The 12,769-nt window shown below is 33.8% G+C and overlaps 2 protein-coding genes across 3 annotated transcripts in view; one reads left to right on the top strand and one right to left on the bottom strand.

Annotated features, from left to right (window-relative positions):
- The first annotated feature begins 676 nt into the window (after nucleotides 1–676).
- On the top strand, nucleotides 677–5,262 carry LOC108724215 (uncharacterized). Its single transcript, XM_018450457.1, has 9 exons — nucleotides 677–947; nucleotides 1,042–1,242; nucleotides 1,319–1,873; nucleotides 1,946–2,121; nucleotides 2,357–2,435; nucleotides 2,496–2,819; nucleotides 3,910–4,418; nucleotides 4,491–4,720; nucleotides 4,983–5,262. The coding sequence occupies exons 1-9, from the start codon at nucleotides 741–743 to the stop codon at nucleotides 5,240–5,242; spliced, it is 2,541 nt and encodes an 846-aa protein (XP_018305959.1). The 5' UTR covers nucleotides 677–740; the 3' UTR covers nucleotides 5,243–5,262.
- Nucleotides 5,263–6,068: 806 nt separating this feature from the next.
- LOC108724222 (cytochrome P450 6k1) overlaps nucleotides 6,069–12,769 on the bottom strand; it is a 9,849-nt gene continuing 3,148 nt past the window's right edge. Inside the window, exons 2-6 of one of the 2 annotated variants that reach the window (XM_018450471.1) lie at nucleotides 9,091–9,813; nucleotides 8,274–8,498; nucleotides 7,760–8,037; nucleotides 6,681–6,864; nucleotides 6,069–6,583 (exon numbers count right to left, since the gene is read on the bottom strand). In XM_018450471.1, the coding sequence (XP_018305973.1) occupies nucleotides 6,423–6,583; nucleotides 6,681–6,864; nucleotides 7,760–8,037; nucleotides 8,274–8,498; nucleotides 9,091–9,730 (1,488 nt within the window). In that variant the 5' untranslated portion in view covers nucleotides 9,731–9,813 and the 3' untranslated portion in view covers nucleotides 6,069–6,422. Of the gene's footprint in view, nucleotides 6,584–6,680; nucleotides 6,865–7,759; nucleotides 8,038–8,273; nucleotides 8,499–9,090; nucleotides 9,821–12,769 lie in introns of those variants that run through there. The other variant, XM_018450470.1, reaches the window with a different exon arrangement.

Below are 12,769 nucleotides of genomic sequence, written 5' to 3'. Positions count from 1 at the left end.
GCCTTTTAAAAATCTATTCGTGCGCGTCCCAACGTCGTGAGTGAGGTGTCGTAGATTCGTTTTGAATGCGGGCGCAGGGCGAACGCGAATCCTGCGACGTCGCGAGAGCGGACGTTCAGTTTGACCCCCCCGGCGCATAACGGACAAATGAATCCGCTTGTGACATCGAACGTCGTGACTTGTTTATAGCCGTCTTAACGAAATTCTTGTTGGTAATTTTCATTACGTTTCTGACTTGTAAATACGTATATGTATATATTTTTCAGTTTTATATACGTGTAATTATTTAAATTTATTAAGAATCAGAGAGATGAAAAAGAGAGATATTTAAAATTATTGATTATTGATCATTGATTATTTAAAAATATTATTGAAATATATTAATTTTCACTTGTATAAGAAAAATATTTTATAGGATTTAAATTGTATGAAAATAGCAATTATAAGAGAGGAATGTTACATTTAAGTTTATAAAATTTAAAGTAAGAAACAATGCAAAAGTAAAAGAACAATATATAAACTTTTTTATTTTTAATTTAACTTTTATAATATTTTTTTTTGAAAGAAATTAATTTTGTTAATAAAAAATATGTTTTTCTCTTTTTTATTTTTTATTTATTATTTTATAAATTAAAAAGATATGTAAAATTTTATTTTTATTTTATAGGAAGAGGAGAGTGAATTGAGATAAGTGAAATAAAAAATTGCTAAATATTCCAAATGGGCAATAAAAGCCCATTATGGCCCAGTGTCATCAACTACAACATCAGCACGAATTTTTGCCCCTGTGTGATGTACTATTTAACATTATTTCATTAGCATCCTATTTCTGCGATGTTGTCTTCGATTTTGCGATGGTATATGCCCTTGCCCATCAAGCAACAGCACCGCCCATACTATTTCCATTGAGCATCACTTTTATAGCAACTTCTCTGTTGATTTCTCAGGTTTGTGTCTGACGAAATTTTCACATTGTTTTGCTATTCCATCATTATATACGTTATATATTCACAATTATATACTATACAATTATTTTTGCAGATCGTTAGTTTACGATGGTATCTCTGGGGAGCTAGAGGTAAATTAACAAACGCACCAAACAATTGTCATGTAAATCCAGTGAAGAGAATTAGCAATTGGACTGTAGGCTGTGTTCTATTACTTCATTCCACCCAAGTCGGTGTACTATGGAGATACTTCAAATTATTTATTCCAGTAAATTTAACTTTCGTGAAGCACGAGGTACATAAACATTTTTGGAAAGGAGAACATTCTTCTGTTGTCCCTTTGGCTTCATTATAAGTCTCAATCGTCTTAGGTACGGGAGCTCTGTGTATTACGGCTGATACACGCATTCTGTGAGGCCGCTCCAATGCTACTTCTGCAGCTCTACGTTTTGTTCGGCGCTACCGACGGCGATAGGATAGAAGCCGAAAAATTGAACGAAAATGAAAGCAAAGACGGTGGTAAATTAAAGGAGCTAACACTAGTATCGGCAGGACTATCCTTATGGAGTGTGTGCTGGGCGGTTGCCAGTTTCAGTAAAGGTGCCGCGCGTCTGCGTAATCTAGAACGTTTAGTGCTAACATGGTTGGGGGTGCTAGCGCAATTATTTTGGCGTTTGGGGACAGTGAGTGCTCGCGTCGGAGCATTGGTCGCGTACGCTTCGTTGTACGGCGGACAGTGGCTGCTGATCGTGATGGCTCTCCACTGGTTGTCCATGTTGACATGGCTACTGCTCACGCCGGACGGACTCTTCCACGGTGGCGAGCGTCTTTCGCTTCTTAGGAAGACTTTTCTCGCTTCCCTCCTTGCTTTTGTATATATATTTGCATACGTTAATCTACATGAGACGAATCATCGTCAAAAAATGGTTAGTAGCGAGACTATTTATATCTGAATGACAATCTATTTATGTTAATATTATGTTTTTTAATTCTTTCAGGTGATATTTTACACTGTAATGTTCTTGGAGAACAGTTTACTCATCGGCGTGTGGATAGCTGGTGTTAATCGTGCCGATCTTTTGTCTCACCAGCATCATCTACATCCAGTTACTCTAGTACTTCTTCTACTAGCTTTATTTTTTGGTGGCATGTTTTTCATGGGTCTTTATTATAGGTAAGCATATTTTATTTTATTTTATTAATTAATATTTATGTAGTAATATTATATGATTAAATCCACATATAAAAGTAAAATAGAAATTTGCGTAGTAATTAGAGTGTAAATTTAATCAAATAAATATAATTCTTAATAAATAATTACAACATTAAGTGAATACTAGAATTATAGAATTACATATCTATATCATGAAAATATTTATAGTTAAATCAATTTTTCATTTTTATTACAGATTTTTTCATGTAAGAAGATTAAGGTACGAAGCTGGTGGGAGAATGACTGGTTCGAATCTCACTACATTATCGAATCAGGTATGATATGAGACAGTTCTTTCCTTGGAGGCATCATTATAAAATTTTTTTAACTTTTAGGACAATGCGGAAGAGAAACAAATAGATTATAACGAGGGAAAGAAAGTTAATATTAGCATTAGCATGAGGAAAGTTAAATTAAGTAACGGCGGCATACCAGGTGTGTTCAATTGCCGTTTCGCAAATCCAACGGCTGTTGTAAATCCGAATCGCAAGAAGAAGAAACCAACCAGCTTTGTACCGCCACCACCGCCGCAATCGCAGGGCACGGTGATGAGTTCTGTTGCGGCGATAGGTGACTCAAAACAGTGGCTCAACATGGGCAATGGATCGCGGCAATTGATTCCGTTTTGGAAGAAGCCGATATCTTCTAATGTAGTACAGGTAGATATTCGTAAACAAATCTACGAATTAGAAAATAAAGTAAACTTATTTATTCCTTTAACGTATAATGTACGTTGGCAAAATGCATACATAATTTTTCAATATAATCACACAGTTTTGTTACACTTTTTGTGTAATGATTCACAAGTTTTCCGTCTGCGAACAAGATTTTTGAATGTCCTCAAAATATATGCATCGCTTCTTAAGTTCTAAGACAACTGTAATTTATCACTGGCATTTGGCCCATCAAGGCTTTCATTTGACCACTCGCAAGCATCGTTTGTCCTTGTTAACATTTGCAAATTATTTTAAGAGTGTTGCGAACGTTAAGTGGAACCTTCAGTACCAGGACTTTCTTTAACAAACCAAACAAATGAAAATCAGAAGCAGCAAGAGATCAGAATTGTATGTAGGGACGTGTTCGGATTCCCATCCGGGCGCCGTCCGGATATCATATCATCCTTGTTCAACGTTTGGTAAACAACAAGGATAAAGGTATACCTGGGTGACACTCAGGTGGGAATCTGAACCTAGCACTGAATGTGAGAAAATTTCAAGTTTTAGTTGTTTTATAGCAAATTTAGTCACTTACATTACACTAGATTACTGCTATGTGTATATGAAGTTAGCAAAGTTAATGTAAAGTATATAAATATTTTAAACGAATAATGATATTGTTACATGATATTTAATAGAATATACGTATTATTTTATTATTAAGATTGATTAAATTATGCCACTGTGAATATTTAGATATTTTATATAAAGCAGCATTTAATGTGTACTATTCAAGTATAGAGTTCGAGTATCACACCATTAGAGTTTAGGAAGTGTGTGGCTTTTCGAATTTCAAGAACAGCTAAAAACCTTTTTTATAGACGGAATCAAAAGTCTTATGGACAGTTATACTAAATGTGTTACAAAGTTGAGCGATTATATTGAAAAAATGTTATGTTGTATATATTTTGCTAACGTGTACTGTACGTGAGGAATAAATAAATTCACTTTATGTTCCGATTTCCTCTCTTTGCGTATTTGTTAATCATTGCGATAAGACTGCTGTTACAATGTAATTAATCTCCCAATACAGAATGATGGTTCCAACGAGCACAAAGACGAAATTAATATGGCGATTGGCGGCTCGTTGAATGTCACGTTAATACGCGAGAAACTGAAAGAGAAAAAACAACAACAGCTGCGAGAATTGCGAGCGATACAGGAGGAGATCAAAGAGGGTAAATTGTTCCCACCTCCTTCCGCTTCTACATCCTCTTTTTCGTCCTCCCCTTCCGCATCTAATCAGCAACCACCACCAAACACGAAACTGCATACCTCCCCAAGTTCCCCGTTATTCACGTCTCCGCCATCGTTCTCCGAACAGAATGGTGGTAATGCCTTATCGTCTTGGCCGCCCATCAAAATGCATTGCCTCTTACCACCACCACCTTCTTCTCCGTATTACCCTAATTCACATCCCTCGAATCCGTGGAGAGCAGCACCTCAACGAGAACGGGCGGACACGCCGGAGATATTATTAGCACCGCGATGTCTTCCTCATCATTATCCCCATTGGTCACCGCCTGGACATCTCAGTCATAGGTAATAAAAATATAATCGATGTTCGAATAACTAATTCGGAAGAGTCAGTTGATTCAAATTTCATTTGGTCAGATTGCATGCGAATCAGAACGGCGTCGAAGAAAGTTCTAAAGGTGAGGGCGATGGAGAAGCGGAAGTCAGCGACATGGAAGGTAGTCAAGTCTCGTTACCTAGGAGTTATACGTTACCTCGCGAATTCAAATATAATCCTAACAGCACCGTGAGAGAACGAGAGCGACGCGTCGGAAATAATAAAATATATTCTTCGCGTTTCTACCTTCCGTCTACCAATAGCTCCGACGGTGAGTCAACGATGCTTCTTGTCTCTTTCTCTATTTTGCAGTTAATAATTGCTTACAGAAATGTAGTACTGGAAGGTAATGATTAATTACATATTTTGAGCATTAAAAGTACTATTGTACTCAAAATAAGTAATTAATTACTATCGTTTAGTATTAAGTTGGATTTCTGTAAAAGAACTATACTGCATTGCAGAAATTTTTAAGACAACTCAAGTTAATTAATTACGGATCACATTTTTAACGAAAAATTGAAATTTTTCAGGCGATGTAGATAGTGCTGATAATGAGGATGAAACAGACTCAGAGGCACAAATGAAAGCCAATCATGTTCATAATTACGATGAAATCTTGCAAAGGCGTCACATATACGAAAATAATGAAGAGAACGATGCCGCCGATCCTAATGTAGAGTGCGGCGCGTCTAACATTATGTCTAACAATTGTTATTCGAACAATTCTCATGGTGTCCTACGACCGGGTCAATTACTCCGAACACGAGTGAAACATGAAACAAAACTGTAAGTTGTACTGTAACACATAATTGCAAATCTTGTCATGCATGACATGTTGTGTTCAAAAAGATCTTTCAGAATTCATCTCTCTTTTTATTAGTTGTTAACAGTATAAGACTGTTGACCTCGCAATATAATAGGTATAAGTATTTAATAGTATAATACATGATACATGCATATACACAAAAATACATTATATTTCTTTTATGAGTGTATTAGCATGCATTACTTGCGATATAATCTAATAAAACCTAATTTAATTTTTTCGTGGCATTCTGCATAATAAAATTGTGTAAAACGGAAAAACCACGACAAATCGAGCATATAATAGAGTACATCTTAAGAAAGCACAAATAATGGACAAATATGAATATACTATCGAAATTCATGTACGACGGATATTTTATATAATGCATAGTTACCTGAATAGAAATCGTACACCTTTCATCCGTTAGTTATACAAGACATGTGCGCGTAATAATAAATTGATTTTAAAAAATGTAACGTATTGTACTATTTAAAGAGATATATATATTATTATATTGTTATACATTTGTAAATATACAATCTTTGCGATAACATTTTATACTCTTCTTTACATCTCTTCTGCCTGTGCCTCATTTTTAAAAACATTTATTGAAATCGTAATAGCCATTCTACAATGTGCTTTTTGTTTCCTGTTTGTCTCTGTTGATCTCTTGCCTTTTGATCAAAAAGCAAGAAACAGGAAACAAAAAGCACATTGTAGAATAGGCTTAAAGGCCATGGCACACAAAAAAAAGTTAAGCAGTAAATTATAAGCAGTAAGCGAATTGACCAATCATAGTAGAGTCCGTAAGGCCATAACATAAGCAGTAGCTAATTCAACATGTTGATTTCTTTACTGATTATGTCTTACTGTCTTAACTTTTTTGTGTGCCATGGCCCTAAGTCGGAGACTATTTTAAAAAATATTCTCTCTCTCTCTCTATTATACATTTTTAAACAAATATTATACAATCTTGCGGTAATATTTTGTATTCGTCTTTATACCATTTTGGTCTGTTTCATTTTTTTAACATTTATTGAGAGCTAAATCAAATAAATGTGCAAAATAAAAATATTCAAATATGACACACGAGTTTAATTAACTTCAATATTATGGAAATAATGATTAAGTAAAACACGCTGTGTTAATTTGAAGTAAGTGCTTAATTACGTTTCTTGAACTGAATATACAGACCATCTGACGAGTATGTAAATACATGAATAGCATTGTTGTCATGTTTCTTATTTGCTTTGGAAGATATAGTGTAATTTGAGATGATCATAATTATCGCCACTTTTACAATTAATAGAGCACATCTCTGTCCTGAAATTCAATATAAATTGCAATATAAATTTCTAATAATATATACTTGTAAGAAAAAAAAATGTCTTTCGAGTTATACGAATATTTTATAACTCACCTATGCATGATCGGGGTCCAATACCGAATGCCAAAGATTCGTAAAACTTTTTTTTGTTCTTCGCTTCTGTTCTCAATGGAATAAAGTTTTGCGGATTGGAAAAGTATTTGGGATCTTGATTTGTCGCATTTATAGAAACATACACCGGAATATTCTTCTCGATTATTAATCCAGAACCTGGCAACTAAAAATGATGCACGTATATACAAAGAGTCTAGTAAAGATGCTTAAGGGTAAATTCCTATTATTTTAAGAAAATCCTTATTATATATCAAAATGTCGAGACTATAATAGTTTTTGAATTATATATGCACTTAAATTTGGTGAATCATATCGCTATTAAAATTCGCGCGTTCAGTACTGAGTTTTTCTAAAGCCGGCAGCACACGATGCTTGTTTTCTTGTTGGATTGTTAGCTAGAATAAATTTTTGTCATCGTATTGGCTATGGCCTAGTTTCTACCGAGGGTTTGAACCGAGTCAGAATGCAAGAACCAACCAATTACAGTCGAGCATTCCCCTGTTATAGTCGAATTACAAGGGAATGCTCGACTTTGTTTGAATGTTCGAGTTGGTTCTTGCATTCTGACTCGGTCCGAATCCTCGGTGGAAATTAGAGGTTTGTTCTCGTTGCATACTCCAACATGTTCCATATATGGCCAATGTATAAATCAATCATATTCAAGAATTTGAATTGAGCAGTATTCATCATCCACTTTTAAAAATCAAATTTTTTTTAAAGGCACAAAATATGCTTCATACACTTTCTATAAATAAATAAAAAGGTATAATATTAGGCATTGAAATAGATTTAGATTTTCAGAAGTACACATTCGCGATGAATTGAATTTTTTTCAATCTATTTTAATCGATTTTCGTTTACTGGATATATAAAGCTACTTATATAGGGCGATTTTTGGCGTGCTTCTCAGTGCTTCTGGTATAGCAAACAAAAGCAACCGCGGTTGGGGCTATCTTTGTCTTCTGATCCCTGAAAACGAAGATAGCCTTTGTCGCGGTCGCTTTTGGTTGCTATACCAGAAGCACGCCAATAGTCGAAAAAAAATCGCCTATAGTCACCTCATAATCCCTTGTAGTTATTCTATCAGTGACGGGTAGAGGAGGATGTAATCTCAGTGATTCAACTACAACAGAGTTCAAGAAAGACAGTCCATTAATCAGATCCATAGTCAATTCTTTTCCCGATACCTGCGTCTGTATCTCATTGTATATAGTGTCTTGATGCTCTGGATGTTGCCCCAAATCATACAGAGCATAAGCTATCGCAGTCCCGATAGCCTCGAACCCGGCAATATATAAACTGGAGGGCTGCGCTACTAAATTGTCTCCTTCAAACTCTACAACATAAATGATTAAACGATTAATTAATATTAATTAATATTAACAAATTTTTCGGTTCTATTACTTTTTTTGCAATAATTTATCGTAAGTTCGACGCACACAGCAGAAATATATCGAAATTCATAATATTAATAGCAGAATAGACCATATTAGACCACATTATGTAGATATAAGTATTAACGACATGATAGTTATTACTTTTCAAACTTTATAGGTCAAATGCAATCTTTACTGTAAATGGGATTTTGTTCTCCATTTTTGAGCGCTAACATGAAATCTATCATGTCTCCTCTCTTAAATCCCAGCCTTTCTCTGGTGTTCATGGAATCCCAGAAAATGTTGCGAAGATAATTCGCAGGTCCTTTAATGAACGGCACGACTAAAAAGTCCCAATCAGGTAAGAAGAATTGAATAATGAATACAATTCCGCGCATAAAACCTCTGAAGATTGTTACACCTACAAATATATAACATGTTACGTAATTTAATTCATATAATTATATATGTATATATCTGACAAATGACATAGCACATTCTTTCCTTTTATACGTAATGAAGAATAAACAATTTCCTGATTCTCAGTAGATTATATCCTGGTGAAAAAAGTTCTTATAATATTGCATAATATTTTTAATATTTAATATTTGTAAGAAGTTATTACAAGAATATTTTAAATCTATGAACAAAACTTTTAACTCTTTTTAAATTTTATGAGCTTTCTTCAAAAATTATAGAATGAGAAATCTTATAGAAGTTTTCATATGATAAACTTATAGAATTTATGTGTATAATATATGAAGAATTCTAGAAAAAAATGTAGACTTTCTTTGCACTTCTGAAAAATGTTTCACTTCTTATAATATTCGAGAAATTTTTTAATAAGTTATAAAATTATACAGAAGTTATTAAAAATTCTGAAATTTATATAAAAATTATAAAAAATTATTTAAAAAATATGAAAGAAATTTAAGAAAAATTTTCACGAAGGTAATATATACAACAAAAGCTGCTTGTCTTACGGGCCCAATAAAATCATTGCAAGATCTTACCGGTTTTACAAAAAGCGGTCTCGTTATCGTCGAAAGAGTTTATATTAATACCGAACGTCAGGGAAGCCAAAATATCGGTGCTGTAACGAACACTGATATCCTTTATCTCGTACACACTCCAGCCATCCTCGTTCGTCGGCAAGTTCTCGATGAAGTTTAACATGGGTTTTCCGCTCTCTATCATCAGCGGTATCATGTTTTTCAATTTTTGTCCGGTTAAAACTGGGGTTAGTTTATTTCTCACGTATTTCCATTTGGGCTGATGCATGGATAAGATGCTGTCCAGGCCTATCGGGTCCCTCTGGCTGCCTGAACCAAATCGCCGATTCGGGAAGACGTCAAAATCCTTGATCATTACCTGTTTAATCAGATCGTGGTCCCGCAGGAGCAATAGGGGTTTATGGAAGATATAAAAACCGATGTAAAGATCGTCTGGATCGGCGCTATTGTAGATTTCGCGCATCTTTTCACCCGGCGACTTCTTCAGAGTAATACAGTCCTTGAAATTACCGAAGAACAAATGCGTAGGAGGACTTTTCACTCCGCGTCTACTCCAATAGGACAATTTGTACTTGGCATACGCGTAGAAGAGGCTAAAAGAGATTATCAGCGCGGATGTGTAATAAATTAGGCAGTCCATCGTCGATGAAATCTTGTGTGGTATTTGTTGATCTCTCTCTATACGTTTTTCCTCCGTCTCTTGAATACACTTCAAGGTTTCATCTGACATGTAACAAGAAAATTGCGTTTTTTGTCACTCGAATGCTTGCGTAATGTATAATATTTATAGATGACGTCTAAATATTGATAGAACGAAAATACTTAATATTTTCATAGAATTATGAAATAAGTGACTTAAGAATAACTATCAGATTAGCTGAGTATCAAAAAATATTAACATGATAAGATTCTATGTATACATAACATAAATTCGTTTTAATAAACAAATTTCGGAATAATGAGCACAATTGAGAATTTTAATAGATAATATTACTCTTACTAATTTAATTAATTCTTACTCATTATCAATTGCCCAGGTAGAACATCGCGGAGTCATAATTGTGTCATAATGGTATCACAGAACGTCATCATGACGTCATTTAATACCTAAAAATTGACTTATAAGTGACGAATGAGGTCATGGTGATGTCCTCATGACTTCTGTGTTCTATTTGGATGGTTTAAAAGCAGTATAATTTTAACGTTTGAATAATTTTTAACGAAATCATTATTATATAACTTTTTTGTTCAAGTTTTATTGTTCAAGTATTAATAAATACAAGTTACCAACGCAAAAATAAAGTTATTGCGTACTTATATTATACTCCAGGCAGCACGTGATATTGTGTTAATATTCGATAATTCTACTGAATGTATTGTTGTTACCGAAATATAGTGAAGACATCTACATTATATTGCAAATAGAATCTCATTTCTTATATATCGTTAAGATATGTAATGTAGATGTAATGTACAATATAATGTAGATGTCTCCACTATATTTCGGTAACAACAGTACATTCAGTACATACGTTAAACGTATATCAAATATATTTAGGATGTATATAAAATATCTTATACGATACATCTTGTTTACAAAAATATACGATCAAACAGTATATTCATACAAACATACTTATGACATAGAAACTGATGTGGCGTTGCAAGCTGTGGCGCTCGAGTCAGTTCTTTTTCTGGTTTTCTTCTCTCTCTCTCTCTCTCTCTCTCTCTCTCTCTCTCTCTCTCTCTCGTTAATAGTTTAAAATGTTTATTCTCGAAATACGTATGTTTATTCTTGAAATATATTTATTTCTCGAAACTTATGTACATGTTTATTCTTGAAATATGTTTATTCTCGAAATACGTTCATTCTTGAAACATTTGAAATATGATACAATTTCTTCTTGAAATAAATATTTAAAAAACATTAAAAGATATAAATTATTATAACCCAATCTAACCTATAAAAGTATAATCTAATCTAACCTACAATATCGAAACGCGCACGTTTAGCTGCGTTTATCGTACGTACATATACATAATATACCGATTATATATTGACGATATAGTACGGATATACGATACGATGTTTTCATCACATGAGTGGTGCGTTCAGGGAGACGCTATTAGCGCTACTTCTGTCATTCTATCTTCGTTTATTAGACGTAAAACAAGGATAGAATGACAGAAATAGCGCTAATAGCGTCTCCCTGAACGCACCTATAATGTCGGATGAACTAAACGGGGGCGGGCATACGAACATCAATAGTAGGTACATATTATGTCGTAGTATGTATTTCGAAAAGTCTAAGTATATATGCATTATACTTTCTAGATGTCCTTACGAACTTTCTCAGTAAGTATTTGTGCTGTTAGGGATGTGATGACTTTATTTTTGCGTTGGTAATTTGTGTTTATAAAATTTCTTTAATCAAATTACAATTGATTAATTTTATCAGAAAATGACCTTTAAAATCATTAATTCATTTCATGAAACTAAAAATATGTCTCAACAAAATCACGCAAATCTATATAATTGTTTATGACGCACTGATAACTATTGCCGTATATTTGTTTTTAACGATTTCGAATGACATACCCAGATAGCAACGTGTTTATCTTGTTGCTGGTATATGTTGCTTGCTAAGTATGCATTGCTAAGCATGTGTTGCTATCAGAATTGCAGCAACTGAGTCCTCATTTGTTGGCAACTTGATGCCTTCATGATATGATAACTTTGAGTAGCAACTTGCCAGCAGTTTGCCGACAACTTTAAAATCGTCATCATCAAAATTCGCACTACTGTCATCATGTTGCCATAATAATATGCAGCATCATGCAATGCTTTCATATTGCCGACAACATAAGATAACATTGATGCAGCTATCTTGCTGTTAAACTGCTGGCAATACATATACACAATGTTGCCTGCATGCTGCTACAATGTCGGTATATTCGAAATCGTTGAAGATAAATCTATATGGCAAGTTGCCAATATCATAAGCAATCACAGATTTGTGTGATTTTGTTGAGACAGGCTTTGCTATCTGGAATAGTAGCAACACGCAGGCAACAATTATGTATACAGGGTGTCCCAAAATGAGTGTGTGCGTGCATATTTACAGAATGTCCCATTTTATTTTAAACAGGCAATTTTCTTCGAAATTGTTAATGAAAAAAAAATGTTTCAGATAAAAGTGGAACGGATTCGAGGGGGACGTATATTGATCACGTTTATTTTCTAGGCAGAAGAGTTAAAAAAGAACAATAGGTCATCTCCATTGCACTTTCTAAAATAGAATTATATAATTTCTTTATATAATATGATTCTTCTAATTATTCTGAATATAAAAATATTAAAGTGAAGATATTAAAAAGACAAAATACTTTATGAGATATTTTATACTTTATTCTGGTTAATTTTTACGTGAAGTATAAAATATCTCGTAAATTTTCAATATTAAATAAAAATGGACTGAGAAATGTTCAACACAGATGAGTGAAGAGAGTCATATTCGGTAAAGACCTTAAACCGGTAAAGGGTCCTAGTGCCTAATAACATTTTTGTGTGAATTTTTAGAATTTTTAGTTCAAGCAAACTGAGTGCTGCGCGGTTATTTATGATCTTGAAACTCTACAGTCTTAAAACAAAGTTGGAGTATGTAATCTTCATCCTCAT

Source organism: Mycetomoellerius zeteki, unplaced genomic scaffold, assembly GCF_001594055.1.
Source record: "Mycetomoellerius zeteki isolate Tzet28-1 unplaced genomic scaffold, Tzet1.0 scaffold282, whole genome shotgun sequence".
Taxonomy (NCBI): Eukaryota; Metazoa; Arthropoda; class Insecta; order Hymenoptera; family Formicidae; genus Mycetomoellerius; species Mycetomoellerius zeteki.
Note: the sequence above shows the minus strand (reverse complement) of the source record. Positions and strands in the feature narration are given on the sequence as shown.

What these genes read in the sequence shown, in the direction of transcription:
- LOC108724215 (XM_018450457.1), top strand. Translation starts at nt 741, where the DNA reads ATGGCCCAGTGTCATCAACTACAACATCAGCACGAATTTTTGCCCCTG. An exon ending in TAACTTTCGTGAAGCACGAG is followed by an intron (nt 1,243 to 1,318) that starts GTACATAAACAT and finishes CAATCGTCTTAG; the next exon opens with GTACGGGAGCTCTGTGTATT. An exon ending in GTCTACCAATAGCTCCGACG is followed by an intron (nt 4,721 to 4,982) that starts GTGAGTCAACGA and finishes GAAATTTTTCAG; the next exon opens with GCGATGTAGATAGTGCTGAT.